Source organism: Centruroides vittatus, unplaced genomic scaffold, assembly GCF_030686945.1.
Source record: "Centruroides vittatus isolate TY-2023 unplaced genomic scaffold, ASM3068694v2 scaffold_324, whole genome shotgun sequence".
Lineage (NCBI taxonomy): Eukaryota > Metazoa > Arthropoda > Arachnida > Scorpiones > Buthidae > Centruroides > Centruroides vittatus.
The window spans coordinates 419416-446087 of record NW_027122701.1 but is presented as its reverse complement, the minus strand read 5'-3'; the positions used below and the strand labels follow the sequence as shown (position 1 = coordinate 446087).

Below are 26672 nucleotides of genomic sequence, written 5' to 3'. Positions count from 1 at the left end.
ATTTACAGTAAAAAATATTAATAGACTTCTGTCTGATTCTCAAAGATAAATATCTTTTTCTGTAACTTGGTTATTTCAAGTTAGTTCACTATTTCAGCATTATGTAGTACAAATTACCACAGTTCACTATATTAGTTTAGAAACAGGTTAGGCTTACTTAAGTAACTTTAAAGGAAAATTAAGTTTATAAGAGACGTTCGAAGTGATTGACTTCACTAGTTACACAAGTTTCATACAGATAATAGATCAACATCTATTATTTGTATCTACAGATAATAGAAACATGTGCAGTACATTATGAGATTGTTTGTGTCTTTGACATATTTCTGCAGCAGCTTTGTGAATTCGATTAATTGATAATGATTTTGAATTGTAACAGAACACCTATTTTCCTTTATGAAATTTCAGAAATAAAAATCTGTGTTAATTCATGTGAACACAGTGGCCATGCAATTGGACTCATACAGCTAAACCAACATTTAGCCAATTAGCTATGAAATTTACATTGTGAAACTAACACTTTTGCAAATAATGTGACAGCTGCTAATTTATCTGTTTTTCTGTTTTTAATTATGGACTGAGTTAAAACTGTGAATGATTTAAAATAAATATTTTTTTCTGTAACTCTTGTTATCTGAGAATTGGAGAGGATATATTAATATTTTTTACTTTAAATTGAATAATTGATCACCCTATGAAGTTGTTCACCATTTTTGAATCACTTTGTATTGATATATTGTATTAATTTAGTATAATTAAATAAAATCAAATTTTTAGAAAATATAAAAAGATCTTTTAAAATTTTTCTACTTTATTCTAATTTCATGCAAGAAACAGGGGTCTTTGAAGATGGATTTGTTCTAAAAAAATTTTAGAATTAACAATTAAAACTAATTTAATTTCATGTGTACAAACAATGTATAGAGTTTTAAATTTAAAGAAATAACTTTAATTTCTGTTTTTAAAATAAATCTTTTGAACATCAAATGATGAATTCTTACTCATCTGAATTAGAAATATCAAAGAAGGTACCATTAGAGTAACAATGGTGGCCTTTTTATAATTCATGATGAAAAATGAAGCTGATGATGTTCAAATATAAGAATGCTTAAAAAAATAATGCAATTTAAAAATAATAATAATAAATATTTATTTGCATTAAGGCTAGGCCTTGTTACAGGCAGTTATTTTTCCAGTAATTTATTAGTATACATTTGTTAAATGACAGTCATTCAATATACATATTCTTAAAGATCTCAAGTAACATTACAATAAAACATTTGGTAGTACATTTTGTCATTAGTTTACTTTTAAATATTTTACTTTAAGTAACATAATTAATAAACATTATTTTATTTCTATTAATTTTTCATATATTTTTAATTCTTTAGCGATTAGATTAAAAAAACCATTAATTCTATACATTTGATTTAAAGTAAGATTGTTTAATTTAGTTATAAAGTTTTGATTTTGTTTCGTACATATTAGTTCTTTAATTTCATACTTTTGATGGTATTTATTTAGTTCTTCACATTCTCTTAGTAAATGGTTCAAAGAATAGTCACTTGAGTTACACCAATAACACCTGTCTTTAGTAAAATCAAAATAAGTATTATTAATAAACAATGAATATTTATTGAGTCTTAATTGGATTAATAATCTTTTTATATTCATACTGATATTAGTGGTTATGATATTTGAAGTAGACGGGATATTTAAAATGTTGATGTACTGTACCATGGATGGTATACTGAATGATTTAATAAGTTTTGATTCATTATTATTGATTGAGAAAATGCTGATTCGATCATTAATGAGTAGCCGTATTGCCAATCCATTTCTGAATTATCAAATAATCTGTTTGATACACCAAAAGATTGTAATAATTTAAAAATCTATGGCAATATAAATTTAATATTGTTACATGAGTTATTATTTTGATTTAGCATTATTTTATGTAAGAATCTTATGTTATCTTTGTTAGTATTTTTTAATCTATAATAGAATTTAATCAGTCTCTTTAAATAAAATGGATTTAGTTGAAATCTATTTGTTTTGGCTTGAATTGTATATCCTGTAACAGTTCTTTCTATTTTATATAGTTTTTGTAAGTAAATAATGTGAAATTTTTCTAAATCATATAATAAATCTAGTGCCCATATAGGGCTTGCATAGTATATTGAAGGGATAATCAGTAGGTTAAATAGTTTCATCCGTAGTTTTATATTCGTAATTTTTAAAGTTGCGCATAAATAGATTACAAAAATAAATTCTTTAATAGATAATGTTGTCAGATTCTTCAAGTGTGATTGAAAATTGCAATTCCAGTTGAATGATATACTTAAATATTTTATTTCATTTACTAAGGTAAGAGATTGATTATTTAAATAGAATGATTTTTCTTTTTTTGGAAGTTTAACGTTATTTCTAAATATAATTATTTTGGATTTAGCGATATTGGTCATTAAAAACAGCAAATTCAGATAATTGTTTACTGTGAGGACCCGGTTGAGGTCTGAATCGTGACCTAGATAAAGAAGCACAGGCCAAAGGAATTCGTTAGAGTTTCGGTTATGAATGCCGAAGAACAATACACTGCGAAGGAACAATAAAGGTGGTTTTTGTTGGAGGGGTAAACTAAGAAAGAAAGTGTCATAAATTGGACCAAAGTCGAGGGAGATGTAGTGAGAGAGGAATCATGTTCGGCTGGGCAACTGACCTCTCCCGCACCCTCCGATCGGTTTCAAATTATCACCACGTGACAAGGGGAGACCAATGATTGGTCGAATTGAGAAAGAGAAAAACACCCTCACGAGTCAAGAAAGGACATTGAGTTCTTGTTCTTGGATACGAAGTGAGTGACTCTCCTATTTTGGTCGTGAGTGCTTCCATAGGACGCTAGGAAAAGACCCAACGTGCTGACATGAGTTCCAGAAAAAGGGGACTCCAATTCATCTCCATGGAGACAGCTAGCAATGAAATTCTAGTTGGGATGCAAGAGCACTCCCCACTGAGTGATCGTCCGCCCATATGGGACGTCCAGTGCCGGAAATCAAGAACCAACGGATCATCCTTTGTTGGACTTTAAACATTGTTTCACCGGGACACCTCCGTCTTCAAGTTTTGTAAGAAACCTTTTTGATGCCATTAAACGGATAAAATGGGAAACCTGTCTCTGTGAGTTCTGCCACACCCACACGACAGGGCTTACCATGAGGCCATCACGATGGTTTTCACCCCCATTCGGCTACACTTACATTATTATATTTATTTTGTGTTGCAAGGCGATTTTTGTTGGTGCAAGTAATACTAGATCATCTGCATATAATATATAGTGGTAAATTTTTCCAGAAATTTGAATTCCTTCAGTATAGAGTAGAAATAATTTATCCATATCATTTACATAAAAATTAAACAAATATGGCGATAGCAGTTCTCCTTGTAGTAGTCCTTGGTTTCTGTTTAATTCTGGGAATATTTGGTTATAATGAATAATGTTGATTCTGTACATTGAAAATAATTTTACAATTGAATATGAGAAATTTTTTCCAGAGCCACTGATTTTCAATTTATTTATCAAAATTGGTTCATGAACTGAATAGAAAGCTTTTGATATATCGATGAATGCTGAATATATTTTTCCGTGTTTTTTTAGTAAGTAAATTTGTATTATTGATAATAATAAGAATAAGGCCATTTCTGTTCCTTTTGTTTTTATAAATGCAAATTGAAATTTTGAGTTCAAGTTAAGTTCCACAGTCTATTGTTGAAATCATAGTGCCAGTATAGAAGTAAAGCATTTTCGTAATATTGGTAATAATGCTATTGGCCGATAGTTTCCAGGATCTTTTCTGTCTCCTTTTTTATAGATCATTAGCAGTTTTACTGTATTCCAAGATTCCGGAAAGTTTGCTGAGTTGTAGAATGAATTGAATAGTTCAAGTGATACCTGTTTTCCTGATGGTGGTAGTAACTTTAAGAATTTAATTGTAATTAGATCAATATTTGGTGATGATTTTATTTTCATTTTGTTGATTGATGTCTCCAATTCATCATAGGTAATTACCGGATTTAAAATTTCATTTTCCAGATTTAGCGACTCTATATTAGTTATAGCAGTTATTCTTTTATAATAGTGACCAGGTTAAAAAGTCAATTTGCAATTGATTCCCAGTATCCTGTTTACGCAACTTTCGCACTGTTGACCAAAACAGAGTATTATCTTTATTTAACATTAACTGATGTTCTAGATTTTTAAAATATTTTATTTTCTTGGATTTTAACAAATTATGATACATTGTTTTAAGTTTCTTGTAGTTTATAAGATTTGTTTCATTTGACATGTTCCTAAACTGCTTTAAGGCTTTATTTTTCTTTAATTTAGAGATATAACAAGTAAAGTCATACCAAGGTTTCTTAAACTTATTGGTTTTTATATTAATCTTTTTTATATTAATGAATATTTTTATTAGATTTTCCAATTGGGAATATATCTCTAGTCCATTTCCTAGTATAATTTTAGGCAATTTTTTTAATTTTTTCACTAATTCGCATTTGAAAATTCAGATAATCTTAATTTATTTTTTGATAAGGTTGAATTTCTCTATTATTTACTTGGATATTTGCCACTTCAAAGACAGTCTTGACTGGAAAATGATCAGATAGGTTGCAACTTAATACTTGAATTTCTACACAGGTCAGACAGCAATTCAGAACATATCGTTAGGTCTATTATTGAACTTCCAATACTAGCAACACAAGTGAATTCAGATGGATAATAATTTTTTGTTCTTCCATTTAAAATTATTAATTGTGACTGTTGAGTATTAGTAATTGAAGGCCAAATCTGTTGTGCTTTTTATCTTTTGATTCTTGGTTAAAGTGAATTAGATTATTTGAACCTTTGTATTCTGAATATATTATCTGTGCAATTCTGGAGTTAAAATCACCAAATAGCAATACATATGGAGAGATATTTTTCCATTTTTTTGAGATTATTAAATATTTCGTTTAATAAGTCTATCTGATCTGGCAGAACATAAACTAACATAACTATAATTAACTTTTTGTATAACTATTTCATATCAGTATTATTGATTTGCAAGAAGATTAAAATATAATTATTTACTTTTTGGATAAATTTTACAGTACCAATGTTTTTTCTTATCATTAGACAAAGGCCTCCATGAGGTTTCCTTCTGGTTTCAGTGCATCAGAAGATATAATTGTATATTCCATCTTATTTTTAATAATTTCATTAACTGGTGTGACTAGCCAGGTTTCAGTTATACCCAAGAGATCAGTATTATATAGTGAATGTAGTGAATATAGTATATAACTGTGAAAACTCCTGACTTTTTATTTTATGGATTAAGCCTTGGCAATTCCAGTTTGTGATATATAATTTAAGATTGTTTGAAACTTTACTATATTGATTATTTTTACTTTCTTTTTCTGGATTAATTATGTTATTGGGTTTTTCTGTAGAGAATATAACAAAAAATCATTAGTGTATACTAACTGATCCTGAATATAACTATATGTAATTTTTTGACGATTTATTATCAGATAGTTGTCACACAGTTTTAGTTGTAATCCTTGTTTTTTAAAATTTATATAATATCGTAAGTTTTTTCTTCTTTTGCAGGAATCTTTATTTAAATCAGCTGACATATTTATATCTTGCCAATTTCCTAGTGTCTTGTTATACTTCAACTTATTAAAGGCTGCAAGGATTCTGTTTCTTAATTGATTTAATTTCAATACTAGGCACTTAATATGAATACTTGAATTTGGGTATTGAGTAGATATTCTCTATATCTTCTGATTCGCTGCATACTATTTTTAAAGTACTAGAAAAAAATCTTGCTAATTCATTTATAGTTATTTTTAAACTGATTCAAATAGTCATATTCTATAGTTCGGTTCTATTCCAGCAATTAGTAGCAATAATATAATAAGCTTAATATTATTCATATTAGTCCAAAATAATTTAATATTCTTCATCTCTTGGAAAATTAGACAAACTTTGGAAGTGGAGAGAAATTCATGCCAACAGCTGTGATGATCAGAGTGCCCCCAATCAATGCAATTTAAAAATATTATATTGCAGTAAAACTTTCTAAATAAATAAATTCTCTATGTTTAAAGTTCAGAAATTATTACAGGTTTATGTTGATTTACTATACTTCAGCATTATTTAACCATTCACAATAAAACAATTTCTTAATTATATGTTAATGATTCAGTTGTGTCCTGCTTAATTATATAAATACATAAAAACATTTGAATATGTGGTATTTGACACTAATCCATATAAAAAAAACTATTTTTTTACTTACTCTTCTATTTTCCCATTAAACAATGGAAACAATTATTTGTATTTTTTACAATATGTCTTTAAAAAATGGAATTTAGATTTCAACTTAGCATTTCTTGATTTTACATTGAACTTCAATTTTAAGAGCTTGCTTTTTTTTACTGTGCACTAAAATGCAATTTTGATTTACTGTTCACGGGTTAAAAGGGCATTGGGTGATTTCTCCCTTAATTTTTACCTTGGTGCACTATTGCACAAACAAGAAAGGGGATTGGATTACAATATGGCTTTGCATTCTGAAATATTGTACACGAATGTCAATAATTGATACTGTTACATTATAATAACAATCTGTTTACATTTCATTAAAATAATAATAAATTTACATAATAAAAAAATTATTGAGTTTTGTTCATGACTAACATTGATTCATTTTCATCTAGTATAATGTGAATTTAAAGATGTTATTGTTATGTATTCTACCAGTATGAAAAATTAATAAAAATTTTATGTTGTAATAAATTATACAGTAGAGTGTTGTTTATCCAAAAGCCGATCAACCGAAAGCTTTCCAGTCGGATTGATGTACTGAATCGAACATTTTTGATATTAGATTAACTTATAAAGTATAATTTTTTTTTGTTTTTATATTTTTCAATATATTTATTTTGTTTGTACAAAAGAAAGAAATAAATTTTAACGATACAATAGCCATGATGATGATTATAAAAAATTTTCGTTAGGCTTAAAATCGAGGAAAATTCAACGCAAAGCGACACGCGATGGAGAAAAATTTCAACATGGGATAGGTTAATATATTTTTTGTACATAATCGGTTATCTGAAAAATAAGTTATCTGAACAACCTCAGTCCCCAATTGGTTTGGATAAACGATTCTCTACTGTAATTGTATTCTGACCATTAGGTGGAGCAAAGGAAAAAGTGTCTAATGGTTATGGTAGATTAAACTATTTCTCACTAACTAAATCAGTGATTATACACAACAGTTATTGAATTTTATCTTAGATAAGTAACAGACGAGATTACTATATACAAATATTAATTTCATTCATTGCAATTGATTTTTTTTATCACAGGTTATTTAAATTTTAATTATTAACTTAGATAAGAGATGGAGAGGTGGTGCGTAATGTCTACCTCTAGTAGCAAATTACTTAGGCTATAAATCTGCTATTTTTAATAATTAATACTGAGTATTTAAGGCGATTGTTTGGCTATGTATCTATTGTGCTTCGGGTTGTTTTTTAAAATACTTATACTTATTCTTTCATAGTTTTGATAATCCTTTACATCATCATATTTATTCTTGTTTATTGTTTTATATTTACTTTTTATTGTTAATGTTTTTTCTTGATGTAATTCAAAATTAACTTTTGTTGATATATATTTGTTTTCATTTAAAAAAAAAGAAATATTGAAAATTGTAGAGTTGTTTGAAAGTCTTCTTTTTGCTTCCTTTTACTTCTTATATTCTTAATTTGTGTTGATAATCCTGATTTCACTTTGAATCTAAAAGTGAAAAGTACTTCTGTTCAATTATGTAGAATCCTGATGTCATGAACATTATGTAATATAATGTAGCACACTTGTATACTGCTGTGCTTAACACACAATGTACTGCTATTCACTTTTAGATTCAAAATGCCTAATAAATAATCACAATATTAACAATATTGTCTCCATAATAATGAATAAAAATCAAAGTAGGAAGTGGAAAAAATAAATAATTTACATATTGTTTGTGTGTTCTTTAAGAATGTTTCATGGAAATATTTTTAATAAGTAAACACAAGTTCACCTATTTTGTTGTTCTCAACTGTGAATAAAAATAAAATACGGATACTTTATACCAACAGCATAAAATACACAATAAAATGTGATTCTAAGAGCACCATTACAGCAATTTTATATTTGAAATATTGCATGCAGGATGTATTATGAATACATGGCAATTAACAATTTAGCTAAAGTTCTAAAGTTTGACTTTTGAATCTTGGAACTAAATTGTCCTATAATGGTATATAATGCTCATTAAAGTAAATAAAACTTGACACAAACATTTTGGAACAATTAAAAAGTTGCATAATACTCAAATTTTATTTTGGTTTTAGAATGTTTTTCAGTCCTATTTTAAGCCATTCTGTTTACAACCAATTAGAATATGGAACAATTTAGAGAAAAAATATAAATTTACATTTATACTCAAATGGTTTGTAAAATATTTTTTTCCTTTAATCTATTCCATATTCCAATTGATTGTAAACTGAGGTTTGCTTGAAATAGGGCTGAAAACATGACTCAGTAAACTTTTGCATAACTCTGAAAGAATGATTAAAAGATTATTTGTTTATTATGTATGGTAACAGTGTATATTTTTTTCTGAAACATTATTACAAATTAGAGAGAAACTATAGTTTAATAGTTAACATTCCTTTTGATTCTAGTTTTTTAATAGTTTTTTTTAAATTTTGAAAACTATTAGGGTAACTTAATTTCTTTCACAATTTATACACAAATTATTCTACAAGTTATGATTTTATGAAGTGAATTATTTATAAATGTAATATAATCATAATTTTAAAAAGTTGTATTCTAACCAACTTTTCTACAATACTAAAAATTCAGCTTACTTGTTTCAAACAGAATTTTATTATTTTTATATAGTTAAAGATATTTGCTTGTTTTTCCTAGGAATATCACAGTGGTCTGATACAAATGGTCTTATGAGACCAGAATCAGCAATTCAAATTGCAACTGAATTTTCATTTAGAGCAAATGCTGTTTGTGTATTAGGATTGTTATTAGTTGGAAGGCATAGAAGAAAGGTAAATTATGTATATTATAGTAATATATAATTTTGTTTTCCTTAAAATTATTGATTTCATAATACTTAATTCAAATAATTATTTATATAATTCAAGTAGTCAACTTTGAAAAGTTGACTCTTTTAATTACGTAGAGATTCTTTGAATTATTTAATAAATTTAGTATTACTTGTATTAACATTTTCCTGGAGATAACATAGAAAGTTACAAACTCAGTGCTAACCTTAGGAAAATACCCAACATATAACCCATATTAATTGACAAGTGTTGAGTCAGCTGACATAGCATTGAGCTAGTTTTCCAAATTGGTAACTTTCTATGCCATTTTGATTTTTACAACTTGAAAAATTAACAAATATGTTATGTTAGCAGGAGAAACAATTAAGAATATGAATCAAAGATTTTTATTTGGTTAAATGTTGTTCTGTCTCATCAAATCCTAAAAGTTTGTATTAGAAATGTAAATGAGAACATGTGAGTTTCTGTTCAGCATTCCATAAATAATTTGAAAAAAAGAACAGTTTTTAAAAAGCTAGAACAGATTCATTGTTTAATTTAAATGTTACAATTTAAAATGAAAACATCAAGATTATAAAAATAATGGACTAATACAATTACAGTAGTGATGAAATATAGTAAAATAAGAGAGAGAATAAAAATAACTTTAATAAAATAAAATTTATTATTATTATTTTTACTTTTAATTAACATCATTGTAATATACATCATTTTTTTTGGACTCAAGAAGTCTGAAAGAGGGGTGACAAAAGATGAGGTCTCCCAGGGTTAGGTAGCAAGTAGTTTGTTACCATTAAAAATTGGCGGGACAATTTCATATTTAGAAAAGAAAAATATATTTCTTACTAGACTATACAATAAATGAGTCCATTTCGATTGGTCCCTTCACACACTTTCGTAGAGGTATTAACAAGTCTACGACGGAACCGTCCTTTTATTTGAGGCTACTGTCCGCAAACAAATGTAAAAAAGTTAAAAGTCCTCTAGCGGTGGCTTACATAATCTTTAAAAATAAATTATTACATTAATTTATTTTTATTTATTTATTTATTTATTTTTATTAATTTTTCTTTTCTAAATATGAAATTGTCCCAGCAATTTTTAATGTAATAATTTATTTTTAAAGATTATGTAAGCCATCGCTAGAGGACTTTTAACTTTTTTACATTTGTTTGCGGACAGTAGCCTCAAATAAAAGGACGGTTCCGCCGTAGACTTGTTAATACCTCTATGAGAGCGTGTGAAGGGACCGATCCAAATGGACTCATTTATTGTATAGTCTAGTAAGAAATATATTTTTCTTTTCTGAACAGTTTACCAGTTTGCTGTGAGCTAATAGAGGAAATTGACCACATTCATGCATCAATTCATTAGTTTCTTTGTTTGTTCAGCAGAGGGGGTAGATGTCACTATAGCAAGTTCTTTGGCCATTCTAATAGGAAGAAACTTTGTTAGATGAAATGATATCTGCTGGCAATGCGGTGTTCATACCACACCAGTTGTTCAGCAGTTCTTCAGCCAGGGTTGTTGATACCAGTTCTTTAAGTGTTCCGAGTATTCTTTTAATCTGGTTGCAAGGGTGCAGTAAGTATTACCTAGGTAAAAGACCATCTTATGTGACTAGAATATTATATACTCCACTTTGATGTTCTTTAGAAAAGGACTTGTTTTCAATTTTAATTAGGTTGTGCATGGTGGGTGGTTAGACCATTAATGCTTTGATCCTTTTGTCTTTGAAATGCTTAGATAGGATCCTTATTGCCTCCAGTCCTGTAACATTCACATTAACTGCTTTCTTGTTTGTCATATGTGCTCTTTATAGTGTGGAAAATTTGGTACATGACTATGACGAACAGGGTGTAGATAAGCCTGCAGAGAAAGTCATATGTCTGCTATTTCTGTGATTCTATTGATTTTTGGCAGTCCAATCAACAATTGTAGACAAATTATTAACAGCATTTTGTTTCTCTGGTATCTTCATTGAGTCAACGTACTCTGAAACTAGTTATCAACTGGATATGTTATGTTGATGTATATGTAAATTTAACATAATATATTAACAAAATAGTTATTTAGTACTGTAGTAGAAAATTTGGGGAAAAGAATTTTAACTTTTTTTTTTATATTACACACAACGATATAGAAGTTAATTAATTTTGAATATTTTTGATATAAATGAAAATATTTGCTATTGAAATGAAATTATTTGCTATTGAAATGAAATTATATTAAAGATGGGCCAATGTTAATGAAGATGCTTTTGAAAATTATGTTATTCAGTACTTAGAACATTTAAAGTTGCTGTTTTTAATGATTTAAAGCTTCAGTGATGTCAACAGATAAGTCCTACAAATTTTTTTTATATAGTCTCAAAAGAAAAAAATTAACTAAGTAAAATCTGAATATATAAATTGGAAAAAATTAAGAAGACTAAATGCTATTTTTTCATTTTCAATATTTCAAATCAGACTAAAATAATCCTCAAATGAGATGATTCAAAATATTATAGGAGAGACCTTGAGAATTTTTATGACCTGTGCATATGTAATTATTATTTTATTGTAAAAATTGAATGAGATAAGAATTAATTTGGAATTAATTTAAAGATTAATAATAATTATTAGCAAATATAATTAATATTTCTAATTATTTTTCAGGTTCAAAAAGAACTTGCTGAATTAGGATTAATTCCTCAGTTATCTGAATTATTTGATCATTTTGTATGGAGATGGAACATGTATGTTTAATTCATATTTCTTAATTTGTATTGAAATTTAAATCAAATTTAATTGAAATGATATTTTATTGAATTTATAAGTGATCACAACAGATTTTCTGGGCATAATACAAGTTGTGAATGCAGTCCTGTGAGTATATTTTATTTATAAATTTATTTTGTAAAATTATCAATTTTACAAAATTGTATTTCATTGTAATTCTAACTTTGATTTGATTTTAAATATTCAAATATTAGATTGAAAAATATTCTAATGAATATAAAAAGAAAATACATTTAGTAGGATATCTGGCTAAACATTTTCAATCAAAGTGATTGAAAATGCTTAGATCTACCTTTTCTTTTAAAAAGTATCTAACTTAGTTTTTTCAGGCTGTCATAGTTCAGTTTATGAACATTTATGCTTAACAAATTAATTTTATGTCAAAAATAAGATGCTATAGTATACTTTATATATGCAATCTAATATCATAAAATTGAAAATATTTTTGAACATTTTAATTTTTTTATATGCTTTTTATTAACTTACTTTCTTCTTTTCCTTCTTCCTTCTTTTCCTTCTTCCTTCTTTTCCTTCTTCCTTCTGTCTTCCTGTCCAGATAAAATAGATAAATTTTCACCCACTTCCCAATTTATGATCTAGTTGAATTTTTGTATTCCCAATGACAGCACATTTTTTTTTTTTTTTTTTTTTTTTTTTTTTACAGAGTGCAAACAATTTTAGCAATTAGCAAAAAATTACTTTGTAAAAATCTGTTAACAGAAGATGCTACATGTAGAGCAAATCATTACTCCATTGTACTGGGCATCAGTAGCATGCAGTTAATGGAAGCTGTGGAAGTGCTGCTTCCCTTGTATTTTCTAAAATATAAATACATGTTGTGTGATTATTTTCATAAACAAGTTCTTATATTTTTGATGTCAATTTATCTATTTTAGAATTAAAATAAATAAACTATTTATTTTTGTCATTTCCAGTATTTGTTTATAATTTTTATGGAAAAACAGCTTCCCTATCATCAAATGTCACTGCATGCCACTGCTGGGCATGTTGCATAGTAAAGTGGTTTTAAAACAGCTAAATAAGCAAGCCAGTGATAGTTTGTTTCAAATGAAATTGGCTGTCATTGGCTTACTTACCCAGCTGTATTAAAGTGCTTTACCAGACAACTCACTGTCTACATAAAACCTTATAACTCAATTTTTCACCCACTTTCCAATTGAATGCTAAAACAAGAATTTTAATAATTCAGTGTTACATATGTGGAAAATGGTGAAAAATGAAAAATATTTTAAAGTTTTAAAGAAATGCTTTTTGTTCACATAAATGCACTAAAAAGTAAAAAGAAAAAAAAAATTCTGTAGCTTTCACATTATTGTTGTTGTTATCTGGGGTACTCATGGGAAGCCCATAAAATGAAAATATAACTGATAGAAAATGTAACTAAGAATATTTCTAAACATTAAGTTCCCATGCTTTTATTTTTGGTCATACAGTACCAAGAATACATATTAGTAAAAGCTGAAGAAAATTCATGATTTACTTTTTAGTGCATTTATGTGAATAAAAACATTTCTTTAAAATTTTTTAAATATTTTTTTATTGAACTATAATTCTCAAGGTTCAGTTTATTTTTGGAGGATTATCTTTTCCTTATAGTTCAATCCCTTATAGTTGATTGATTTTATAATAATCTGTAACTGAATATTTTTAAGTTTTCTTCAGTTCTTTTGGATTCTATTGTTCATTTAGTCATTTTTTTAATAATTATTTCTTGTAAGAAATACAAAACTACAAATATATTAAATGATTCAGGTCAAATTGTAGCTTATTCAGAAATATTTCTAAGTTTATAATTTTAATGAATAAGTAGTTAGAATAAATTTAAAGAAATTGACTTGTATATATATATTTTGTTTTATATTTGTTAATGAGATGATGATTTGGATTTATCACTGGGTCAAAATCAAAAGCTTGAACTGTTGTGTGCTTGTAGAATGTGATGTTGATCCTAGTTTGGTTGTGGAAAATTGGAGAATATTTAATTAGTTGTATAATTAAAAAATTAATGTTTTTGTAATTCAAAAGCATTATTACATTGGTGTTTGCATAACCTAGATGAGTGTGTGTTGAGAAGCAGATCAACATTATCTTCATTCTAAAATATTTTGTTTCTTTGATTTATTAAAAAGTGAAATCTAGTTTTTAATACAATCATATATTTTAGTTCACTTATTATTATTAAATTAATGCTTATATTATTTTTAGGAGGTGGCATTAAAAATTCAAGTATTACGTTTAATACATAGTTTTTGTGATCATTCAGAGTAAGTTTATTTTTAATATATTAAAGTTTTTATTTTTATTTTAATGAACTTATATAACAGATTTAAAATTTTTACATTATCTTAAAATTTATAGATGTTAGAAAGAAAGAAATTTAAGTGAATAATTTGTATTTTCAGTTATTTTATATTATATCACTAACTAATCTTACATATTACTACATATTATTCACACTTTAAAAAATACCAACAATATTTTTTAAACTGCATTTATAATTAAAACACACTCACTAATCTGACATACCCACCAGTGTGATCAATTAGATGCTTCTGTTTTCATGAAAATGCTATTTATATCACATATCCTATTTTCTTGTTTACTTGGGTTTAATTTCTGTGTAGAATATTGCATTTTAGCATGCCATATTATTTGCTGATTTGCTTTCAAAAAGAATCAGTACTAAAGTGTGACAGGTCATGTTATTCGTTGCCTTTAGGCCTATACACACACTAATCTAGCACTTCTCTGTGCAAGGAATGGCCAGATTAATGAGTCTAGTGTATTGCTTCTTGTTTGTTATTTCAATAAAGGAAAGTGACTAAAAGATGTTTGTGTTGATTTGTTTATTTTAATTAGCTATTGTTTGATGACTTCATTTTTCTTATTATAAGATTTTATTATTTTTTAATGGTTTTTCTCAAGTTCTTAGCTTTTAGTCTATATAAAAAATAAGCAGCTTAAAAAGTCTTCTTTTTGCTTTTTCTCTATAGACTACTAGTGAATTTTTGATTTTTTTTTGATTTTTTAGATGAAGTTATTCTCACTTGATCATAGAATCATCAGTAGAGAAACATAGAACCAATAGATAGCAAATCATATACTCAAGTTTCACAAAGAGAAATAAATTAGTTGATTGTTTGCAATAATAGAAAAGAAATTGGCCAAATAAAATACTTCAATTATTAATCTACTGTATATTAAATACATTTTTATTTTTAAATTAATTAATTAAATTGTATAATTACTATTACATAAAAATAATAGAAATATTGCATCATAAATTTTCCTACATTTCTTGAAGTATGAATATGAAGTTTTGTTTTCTATTAACTGTGTAAGGTTCATTGAATTAAAAGAACTAGGAAATAGTGACTTAGTATGAGAATCTTAAATCTTTCAGCAATAGCAGACAGCCCCTCTCCAATTAGTCTGTTAAATTAACAATCTACTGTATTCAAAAATCTGTTATCAATAACTATTTTGAACAATTACTTCACAGAATTAAGTGTCTTATAATTACAAAGTTATTGCTTAATAAAATTTATTTTTATATCTTTTTATAATAAAAAAAAGATCTATTTTTAATCAGTTTTTCTAAATAACTAAATTTTTAAATTAAGTTTATCAAGACATTTTAATAAAATTGTTATTTCTGTAATAGATATAAACATACAATGCTTTCATGGAGTGAATATAGTGAACTGAGAGAACTTGAAGGTAAATACTTTTTTAAACTTTGTGTGCTATAATTTTGAAAATAACATATGAAAATCTTTGAAAGTGTCTTTTCTTTCTCTAATGAATTGTAATGTAATATTTTTAGGAGCTAGTAAAATTTCATGTATGACTAATGTGCAGTAAGTATTCAATTTCTATCTTATTCTGTTAATATTTTATTACATGTGAAAAAATTATTAGATATAACAAAAAATTCTTAAATAAATTTATTATAATCTTTATTATTACTCTATTATAAATATAAGCTTTAATTTTAAGAGTTAGAAAATTTATTAAAGGAAGTATGACAATATGGAAAAATAATAAAAAAATATTTGCTTATAGGAAACTTTAACAGAAAAAAAATTTGATATTTATATTGCAATTACTTATTATATTTATCTGAATATCATATGCAACATTTTTTATAAATTTAATTGGATGAAGAAAAAAGTATAGGAATGAAGATAGCATTTACTTATAAAACTTTATAGACAGGCAATTTTTCAGTTAATGGTTACAATAGCAGTTAGTTATAGCACATTTCTAATATGAATGTATAAACTAATAGTTTTAGAAATATGTTGGATTTGATGCCTTAAAATAAATTAGAATTAGACATGAACACATGAATTCTTGCTGATAACACACAGTTAATACTACTATCACTCTTATCAATTTAAGACTGACTTATATAAGTGATTGTAATATAGCTATTATCAAATTTCTGTGATTCAAAAAAACAACTCATTCATTCTATAATCTTTGATCTTCACTCAATTTGTTTATCATTTTTAGTGTGTTTTGCTGAACTGATCATTTTTTGTATCAAAATTCTATCAGAAATAAAGTCAGTTTAGTTTCATTACTATAGTCAACTTTAAAACTAAAGTCAATTTAGTTTCATTCAAGATCAGTTAATACATAACACTTTGTTATGCCAATATAATTTTTATTTAATTATATTTTCAGCTATATAATTAAGTTATAGCTGTCTTCATCTTCAGGTCAATAAAATTGATTTTATATGAAACTACTAGCTAAAACCCAATAATGTACAAAAGACTTCATGAGAATAAAATAAAGTAGAAAGAAAAAATTTCTTTACTGAACATAAAATTTGGAAATGTATTATCTGAAAGCATTTGAATATTAAATGACAGTCTAAGCATTTTCTGAAGATGAACATTTCTGAAAATGCTTGAATTTGAATTATTTTTAAGTTTTTAAGCTCCAATAAACAGTTATTTTCTGTTTTAAAGCCCAATAAAGTTCATATTTCTCTAAAAAATTTACAACACCAATGATCCAGTTACTAATTTCTGTAAACAGGCTAAGAAGAAAAACCATTTTTAAAATCTCAAGATGTTTTTTGAGCAGTTAAATTTCTCTCATCTTTTATCACTTTTATTTTGAATATAATAGAATATAATATTGATAGAAAAGATAATTTAAAATGTTAAGTTCAAAAACAAGAGGAAAAGAGTTTTTGAGAATTTTTGAGAGGAAAAGTATATTTAACAGAATACTTTTCATTTACAATGGAAAAATAGTTAATATTTTAAGAAGTCATTTGAATATTTATGATAACTGAAAATGTATATATGATAAATTATATAAACATAACAGTATATTACTATTCATTTGATATACACTCATTGGCAAAAAAGTTACACACCCATGTACATTGATTGATTATGCCAAAGTCAGCATGTTTTACATGTATGTAAATTATTACAATTGTAGTCTGATTGTATGCTAGGTTATGTCATTGGAGTGCCTTAAAATTGCTACTCCAGTATACTACAACAAGCTTGGTCAAGCCAATCTGATAGCATGCTCCACAAAAGCAAATCAAATATTAATTTTGTTTAAAATAAATTTTATAAATTTTTGGAATTAAGTAATTGAGCATGCACAATAAATGGATTGAATGGAACATAACACTTAGGTAACAAAAGTGAAGTCATTGCACATACATGTGGATGTGCAATAAATGGATTGAATGGAGCATGCATATGCAAATTTGACAGATCCACATCTGAATGACATACAAAAGTCCTAACATAAGCACTTCTCCACTATAGTGGAGCATGCTAAAAAAGGTTTGCAGAAGTTCACTGTGTTCAGAATTTTCAGTATACCCATTGTTTTGAGATCTTCAAACACTAAGCATGCCTTTATAACAGTCAAAGACATTATGCAGAGCTGGATGTGTTTAAAAAAGGCCACATCATCAAATTGAGGGAAGTAGGACAGTCATTTTGCTGAATTGCCTGTTATCTAGCCTGTTCTCACCTGACTGTGAGGTTGTGTTGGAGGAGTGGATACATGTATAGTACACGCACATAAATGGCAGGAAGACCCTGGACACTTCAGACAAACCACTAGGAGAGATGATTCTGATTTAGGGACAAGTACAAACAACCACAATATGTTTTGTCCACCATCCAGAGACTAGTTCATGCCTTTCTACAGAACCCTATCATTTCTTGTACCATTGGTAAGCAACTAGTAGAGGCAAATTTGCATGTATGGCAGGTATTTTGTTTTGCCATTAGCACAGCAATGTAAACAAAACCAACAAAGCTTTCTTTGTATTTGTGCTGTGACTGAGAAGCATGTATATTATGAACGGAGGATGTATTGCCTTCAGCAATAAGCCACAATTCTGTTTGGGAATGGATGACCACTGGCATGTGCTTTAATCCTGAGCAGCATATTGCTTTCACTAAGTTTTTTACAGTTCTGGATCAACCTCTGTCCATGATTCTTTGACTGTCTTCTTTAATTCTACTATGGTTGTAGCTCTTTTTTAGACACCAATTTTTTTCAGAACATTATAAACATTTTCAATGGGAGATAAATCTAGACTGTTGGCAGGCCATTCTAAATGCTGTATGTTCTTGAAACCATTGCTTAATTTGTCTAGCCTTATGGCATGATGTGTTGTCATCCTAGTAGATGAAATCCTCATCATCAAAATGTTCTTCAGATTTTTTAACAATCAAAAATTCTAATAACTCCAAATAGCCATCAGCATTAAGTGTACTATTAAAGATTACCATCTTGCCAATTCCTTTACATTTTATATATCCCTACACATTACACTTTTTTAGGAAATATTTTGCTGATGAATTTAAACAGTCAGTATGAAATTTTTAATGTGCTCTTTTGTATACTTTTGTACTGCCATTATCATCAATACATATCTTTGATTCATCTGTGAACATAACTTGTTGCTAATTGTTAACAGTCCTGTCTTTATCATTTTTGGCCTATTTCAAACAATGTTTTTTTAGTGTAGAGCTTTGTTTTAGCTTTTTTTGAATAGTAACCTTTTTCTGCTAGCTTCCTCCTTACTGATGTGTTTGATACATTAACACTTGTTAAAAATTTTTGGAATTTTCTGAAGAAAATGGTATTTAAAAAGAGCTACAATCATAGAATTAAGAAGACAGTCAAAGAATCATGGTCAGAGGTTGATCCAGAACTATGTAAAAAAACTTATTTCTACGATGTCATAAAGAATTAGGGCAAAAGGTGGCCCTACAAAATATTAATCATCAGTATTCCAAACTTTTGCTTAATGTTTTTTGTGATTCCCATACTTTTGTTCAACTGTTACTTTGTTTAAAATGCTGTAACTCTGTGATTTGTGCAAATATCTTTAAAGTATTTACACACCAAAAGTTGTAATGTCTATTATATTTGCCAATTTTTAAAAGTTCAATAATAGTCTTGGGTTTGATTATTTCAGGATCAAAATAATTTTTCCACAACAATTACTTTTGCTCAACAGTTGTATTATTTCTGAAATATTTGGATTATAACAAAGGTTAATTGTTTTAGAAACATCATTTATTTCTTTTCTAGATAAATGAATATGTAATAAATTAATATGTATTTTATTTATAAATATTAGAAAAATTTATAATTTTTATTAAAATGTAAAGAATCTATGAAACTTTTTGTTTACTAAATAAGTTGTAAAAATCAACAAATTGTAATTTTTTTAGTAATAAAAATTTTGATGTTTAATATATGTATATTAAATATTTAATAGTCTTGAAAGATCTCAGATGTGTGTTGGAAACAGAGGATTATTAACAAAAATAGTTGAAGTAATGAAAAGAGAAACAAATGGATCAACTTTTAGGTAAGAATAGCAAACTAGAATAATGATGATAGTTTTTAATATCATTTACATATCATTATGTTGCATGTTAAGGGTTTTCATTAATGCATCTTACAAGTTACATTACAGAATTTTCAATTAAAATAAATTGAAATTAATATTTTCTTTTTATATTATTCACAATTAAAACTTACACACTACAATTTAGTTAAATTATGAGTTATCAGAACAAAATTTTGTTCTGATTTTTGTGATAGGAACAAGTTATTTAATTTTGTTCTATGACTTGTTTTGATGATTAAATGTAATCACATTATCAAGTTTTTATTAATATTTTATTTTCACATATATAGCGTTTATGTAATAAATCCCATTTTTTTTTTTTTTTTTAAATTATACAGTGAGTGATCAGCTAACGAACACTTTCACGAAACATTTTTATGTTTGAACAATGAACACATGTTCGGATAATGAAACCTCACAGAACAAACACAAGAAGAGATGCTGCATTTAAGATTTGTAAAACTGTATTTTAATGGCATCTTACATGGTTTATGGTACCAGACTTTCACAGTTGTATAACCTTTTTTGCACTAGTTAATTTCTGTTCTCTGAGTTTTTGCAAGTGCTTTTCTGAACTTTTTATTTAAAAAAAAAAAAAAAACTGATATTATTATGGGGTCTAAAAAGAGTGGAATGTCAAGAACTGTGTTCATTATAGAAACTAAGCAAGAGATAATAGCCAAGGTAGAGAGTGAGCAGATGTCTGATATTGTAGGCAGTATGGCTTCAACAGGTCTACAGCAGATAAAAGCTTAGCTAAGAAAGATATGATCAAAAAGACTCGAGCTGATAAAGGAGTAATGAAAATTGCATCTGAGAAACAAAGATGTGCCATCCATGAAAAAATGGAGAGATTGCTTTTAATTTGTTATTACATTTAAATAAATGTAGTAAGAAAGTTTAATATAATAATATATAATTTTTATATAATTTTATTATTTATTTTTAGTGGGTTTCCAGAACAAATTAATCAAATTCCCACAAAAATCTATGATAAATTGATAATCTGTTAAGGAACAATTTGGATAGTGAACATAGTCTTGGAATGGATTATGTTCATTATGATCACCCACAGTACTTTCAATTAAAATGTGAGGAAAACAAATTTTTTTTCATATATTACCAAAATATAAAAAAAAATTGCACAATACATAGTCATATATTGACATATTATCATATACCTTAGGTGAGACAGCAAGTAATTATCTTTTGCAATGCAGAGGTAATTATGTAATATAATACAGTAGTACCTTGTACTACAAATGATCTAACTTCAACCACTTCAGAGAATGAATGCTAAATTTGACAAAAATTCATTTTGGACTTCAAATGAAGCTTTAAAGCTTGTGAATTGTGCATGTAGTGAAAAAATGTGCTCAAAATTTAAATGCAATCTGTTTTGTGCCCAAGTTATCTCTCACTCTCACATTACACTTGTATGTTTTCAGTGCTTTTCTTGCTTTATTTTTGGTGCTTGGTTATGTATATTGTGTATTATTTGTCTATTTTTAACATTTTTTCTGCAATTTATCTTTGGCAACAGCTTTTTGAATATCCTGTATTTTTTATCCTTTTGTTCAAAGTCTCTTGAATGGAACTTTTTAAAACCACATTTAACATATTCGAAGTTTATGAGCATCTTTCCCATACACATTTCAATATTTTTACTGTTTGTATGGCATTATATCCTTTCCAAAACTTATAAAGCATAATATGCTCAATATGATTTTTATCTGAAGACATTTCAACTTGATTTTATTCAAACAAACTGTGAAGTACAAAGTTTGTATTCTTTGTTTAAAAGCTTATTTTAATATCAGTAATGTGTTAAATTTCATAACTGTTATAATTAAATCACACATCTATGCTAAGTAATGAAAACTGTTAAAAATATGCAAAAACTTTCTATTTCAACTCAATATAATCTTTACTTATTAACCATGGCATCCTAGAAGTGTGTGGAAGAAACAAAGTCTGAGGAAGGTTGTAATATTGATGATTGAGATGAAAAAGGAATTAATTGCAAAGCATGTAAGCAGTATAGGTGTAGTGGATCTGGCAGCCATGTTTAAGATGTTGAGGTCAACTGTGTGAGACCAGTAAATGCAATTTTCATTTTATTATACATTATTTATTTATTGTGTTCAAGTTTTAATTTATTATTAGGGTATTTAATTGTGTTCTTTTTACCTTAAATTATGTATATTTGTTATTTTAAGTTTATTAAAATTGGTATTGTTTAGCATCTGGGAATGGATTAATTCACCTTCCATTATTTCTAATGGGGAAAATTGATTCAGACTTAGAACGATTCGGAGTTTGAATTGCCTTCTGGAATGAATTGAATTCAAAGTGCAAGGCATGACTGTATAATTGATAAATAAAAACATTTGTTAAAAATTTAAATAAATTAATTACTTTTATTAATACTGGTTTTATTTTAGATTTTGGTTATCTCGAGCAATAGAGAGTTATTTGAGAGGAAGTACAACTAGTGCTGATCAGGATTTCTTAATTCGCAGAGGTCTATTGGAGGTAACAAAAATTTCAAATTTACAAAAGTAAACAGTATATTAAATATATTGTTTTTTGATTGCTCTGTAATATATACATACCTTATTTCACAAAAACAATTTATTCAGTAAATTAGTTTTAAAGAAAAAAATTTTATATAACAAAAATCTTGTTTCCACTCATTTTAAAATAATAATGAAATGTTCAAGAATTCTCAAGTGTCATACACATTTTAAAATATGTCACTGTCAAATACTTCTATAACAACAATGCTACTAGTATGTCATTTGTAATTTTATTGACTACTATAGTAATTTACTAATATTTATTGTATAGTAACGTATTAGATCAAAAAGTTCCCAATACAAAGTAGTAGCAGCTTCCACTTTACATTCTTATGTTGCTTACATTGTAATGACAGTTCAAAGTTAATTTCATATAAACAACTCAAATAATTGTATTAATTTACAAGATTCAATCACACTAATTAAACTAATTAAATAGAAATATTTTTATTCAAAAAGCAGTCAATTAGGTAACTTTTAATCCTAAAAAACATTAAGATATCTTTGTAAAAATTTAATTTGATAATTTAAAATGTTACGTAAATAAAACAGTGATATAATTTTTAAAATTTACTAAATACTTGAATAAGTTTAATGACTACTAAATATAAATAGATTAATAATAATACAAACACATTATGAAGTTGTTTGAAACATTTTATAGATATTTGAAGGTAATTTCAGTTCAGTTAAAGATCAAAATTGGTTTCTGCTTATTATACTTACACTTCAGAATAATCAAATTAACATTTATAATTCTATTAATTCATAATTTTCATTTTCTGAAATTTTATATTTTTAGCATGTTGTTGGAAATTTAATAGCAAGTAATATCAAGCAAAGAGAAGTTTTACAAAGCAGTTTTGATCTCTTAGGAGAACTAGTAAAATTCAATCATCAAGCATTTCACCATTTAGACAAAGTGCTTAATTCTGAAGCTAGGGTAATTTATATTTAATAATTATCATTGTCATATTCAACAAATGTTATTTATTTTGACAATTTTATACATCGTTTTAGCAAAAGAAGCTTTTGTCACTAATGAGTGGAAGTTTGGTAGATTCAAATATGTTTATACGTAGTCTTATACTATCACAAGAACATTTTCTCACTTTAGGAGATGAAGATACAAAAAGTATTTAATATTACATATAAATGATTACTTACTTAATTATTTTTAACTTATCTGTTTAATTTTATTGTAGATTATGCCTTAAAACAATGTTTTTTATTAAGTCATGTGAAAGATTTAAGACAGAGAGTCAAATATCTGCAAAAATTAATTTCTCTTATTACAGTTGAAAATCTTACACAGGTAATTTATATAGTTTTTATTTATTTATTTTTTTTGCACTAAATGAAATGTTAATAAGACTATTTAACCTACTAGATTATTTATGTTATCTTTATAGATACTGATGTATATCAGTATGTAATAATTTATATTTAACTATTAAGATTTTTAAGAAATTTAATAACACTATTATAAGAATAATAAAATCACTACTTTGATTAATATTTATATTATAACACAATGCTGCTTTTACTCCATTATAGAATTAAATATATAATTAGAAATATTACAAAATTACGAAGTAACTAATTTCTAAAACATTAATATAAAAAAAAGTAAATTTAAAGACAACTATAAAAGGTTGACAAAATTTAAATGACTAATTATTGGCTAATTTTGAGTAAATAAAAACACTAGAAAATGTTAACATGCAACTAATACCTTAAGTTATTAAGTGTGAAAAAAGTGTGTTTAATTTTATATATCATATAACCATGGACCTTTTTTTTTTATTATTATTACAATGAATGATATATAACATTTACCGAATGAAATCTTGATATTTATTTGTAAACATTCAAAATATAATATACAATGGAACCTCATAGTTAACATAGTTTCAACTTGTCACATCTTAATTCAAAGCTGTTTGCATTCTATGTCAGTTCGGTACCAGGATTTGGTAATTGAAATTTGTTAAAAATATTGCACTCTGACTTAACACATTCACTTAACATCTATATTATTTATTTTTTGACAGATACTTCTGTATGTTATTCAAAATATACAGGAATAATTTAATTTTGGTATAATTAAAAAAAAGGATCTTTTTTTAAACATATGATGCTTTGTAAATGTGATGCTAAATACAAGTATGTACAATCAAAGTTTGATATTTAAAAATCATTTTTCAGTTTACATGTTGTTGGCATATAACAATCACCATTGGCTGTATAGTAATTTTCAATTCAGTTTAAATATTACTTGTTTAGAAATATAATGGTCTTTGTTAGATTAAGTATATAATCTATTATTTTCTTATAAAACAACTGTTGTTTCATTATTTGGCCACTGGTTACCAAATAACATACTGTTTCCAAACAAGTTAATAAGTATTCCAATAACTCTACACCTTATATACTTTTCCAGCAATATTTTAATTAAAACAAATGTTTTTGACCTCATTTAGAGGTCTGCCTCAGGTTAAAAATATATAAATTACAAATGAAAGAAAAAAAGAAAACAAGTTCTAAAATCTTATTTCAAATTTACAATATTCAAAAACTAACAAATTATGTATTTTGAAATTTGACAAACAAATAATTTACGTATTAAAATGAAAACATAAATTAACATGTTTTATTTATTTAATTTTTATTTATATGTTATTAACTAAGTCTAGACTACGTCATTCTCTTGCCTCATTTTGTTATCAAGTAGAGACAGCCAAGCTTTGGATAATGTTTCCTTTGCCTTGAAATTAATGTATACACCCTTTCTAGAAGCTTGGAAAATTTCAAACGCTTCCATTGATTTTAATTCTGCAAGTGTTTTTCTTAATAAATATGTACTGTACAATAGTGATAGTTGTGCATAAATATGTAATTCTGAGGCAAACCATGATAATTCAAAACTCTTTGAACTTAGGATTTTTTTTACTCCCATCTGCTTTAAGATGATAATATTCTAGGTGTCATATGGAAATTAAATTTGTGTATTAAATTAAAAATTTAACTAAAAATAAAATTTGACAGAATGAATCAAACAGAAAATACAGACATGAATATTTTACTGGTTGCTTTAATTAAATCTTTTAGATAATTAAAGCAACCAGTAAAATATACCAGATTAGCAACCAGGTTAGATAATTAAATCTTTTAAAATAAATTCATTAAATAAGATTAATATCAATAGTAAATTTTTATTTTATTAATTAATTATTTTAACATTTTACTAGTTTAATAAATCCTAATGTTAGAAATAAAATTACTTTTATTAAATTTATTGTTATTTCTTTTAAGTGCATATTGTGAATATTCTCACTAAAAAATTGTCAAATTATATTCAATACAAACTGCAAGTTATAAATTTTAAGTAATCTTATAAATGGTATATTAATATAAGTATATAAAATATCAATGACTAGATTAATATAAAGACTTTCTTATATATTCTTTTTAGGAAAATGTTAGTTGTCTAAACACAGCATTAGTAATTTTGATTTTTGCACATAAATCTGGTGAAATGAAACAGTATTTAGAAATACTCAACAAAGATATAGATGATGATGATTGCCCAATTGCAGTTCATAGACCTAATCATGTACAGAACTTGCATGATTTGTTGGTATTTTGGCAAGAACATTATTTACAAGAAGATAAAGATTGTACTGTTTTAGAAAAAGTAAGTTTTCTTGATTGATTATTTTTATCTTATGATTACTAATTAATCATTTACATATGTATAATACCTAAACTCACTGAAATAATATAATGTAAAAACACATTCAACTTGACATTCAGGAAAGTTTTATAATTAAGTCTTTTTGTTTTATCAGATAGAAAATATAGTAATAGAATAGAAAGTAAGTAGTTTTCATTGTTAAAAAGATGTTCTATGAAACAATTTTAAAAAATTTGGCTTAAAAGAATAAGTATAATACAAAATTATATTAATTAGCAATGTTGGCCATTATTTGTGGGTGCTCTGCCATTCCTCAAATGTTCTTGGATTTTTCTAAAAAACTAAATACACCTATCCCTTGATTTACACGGAAGATAGGTTCCTGAGAAAAACGTGTAAATCGAATTTGTATCTTTTTGAATGTAAAACCATGTAAATCGAAAAGTATGCAAAAAACGCATAATTTCGTTGTTTATTAATTATGAATTTTT

General features: G+C 26.2%; 1 protein-coding gene across 3 annotated transcripts in view; it reads left to right on the top strand.

Annotated features, from left to right (window-relative positions):
- LOC136988213 (short transient receptor potential channel 4-associated protein-like) overlaps nt 1-26672 on the top strand; it is an 87934-nt gene that overhangs the window by 45409 nt on the left and 15853 nt on the right. For all 3 annotated transcript variants that reach the window (XM_067286056.1, XM_067286057.1, XM_067286058.1), the window contains exons 11-22: nt 9032-9165; nt 11841-11920; nt 12002-12050; nt 14190-14248; nt 15649-15704; nt 15811-15844; nt 19771-19863; nt 22350-22440; nt 23287-23427; nt 23505-23619; nt 23690-23799; nt 25960-26181. In XM_067286056.1, the coding sequence (XP_067142157.1) occupies nt 9032-9165; nt 11841-11920; nt 12002-12050; nt 14190-14248; nt 15649-15704; nt 15811-15844; nt 19771-19863; nt 22350-22440; nt 23287-23427; nt 23505-23619; nt 23690-23799; nt 25960-26181 (1184 nt within the window). The remainder of the gene's footprint in view (nt 1-9031; nt 9166-11840; nt 11921-12001; nt 12051-14189; nt 14249-15648; nt 15705-15810; nt 15845-19770; nt 19864-22349; nt 22441-23286; nt 23428-23504; nt 23620-23689; nt 23800-25959; nt 26182-26672) is intronic.